The sequence below is a fragment of the Rhincodon typus genome, chromosome 8 (assembly GCF_021869965.1).
Source record: "Rhincodon typus isolate 14 chromosome 8, sRhiTyp1.1, whole genome shotgun sequence".
Classification (NCBI taxonomy): domain Eukaryota; kingdom Metazoa; phylum Chordata; class Chondrichthyes; order Orectolobiformes; family Rhincodontidae; genus Rhincodon; species Rhincodon typus.
The window spans coordinates 2,299,266-2,299,655 of record NC_063339.1 but is presented as its reverse complement, the minus strand read 5'-3'; the positions used below and the strand labels follow the sequence as shown (position 1 = coordinate 2,299,655).

Genomic DNA, 390 nt, shown 5'->3' with positions numbered 1-390 from the left:
CCTCGGGTACACGCCCCCTGCCCCCGGCCCTCAGGTACACACCCCCCGGGCCCCGTGTACTCACTTGTAGTCCCCGCAGTTTCTCCTCAATGGCTGCAAGCTGAGGTGAAGGCTCCAGGCCCTCAGCCTGGTTGAGGGTGGGTTCGATGTGGGCCAGCCACCGGGAGATATCATCCAGGTCGGAATTCAGTTGCTTCCATTGCTGCAGGTTCTGTTTGATGACGAGTTCTTCGCTCAGGGCCTTGGCATTGAGCAGGCGCCAGTGGGCAATACCTACAGGGGGCAGCACAGCGGCACCGTCACACATGGCACGGGGAGGGGGGGTCACACACGGCACAGGGAGGGGGGCGTCACACACGGCATGGGGAGGGGGGGTCACACACGGCACGG

At 64.4% G+C, this 390-nt stretch overlaps 1 protein-coding gene across 1 annotated transcript in view; it reads right to left on the bottom strand.

The window, feature by feature from the left end:
• Positions 1–390, bottom strand: part of LOC109924435 (nesprin-2-like) — a 69,112-nt gene that overhangs the window by 3,073 nt on the left and 65,649 nt on the right. The window contains exon 20 of the mRNA XM_048600008.1: positions 65–273. Coding sequence (XP_048455965.1) covers positions 65–273 — 209 coding nt within the window. The remainder of the gene's footprint in view (positions 1–64; positions 274–390) is intronic.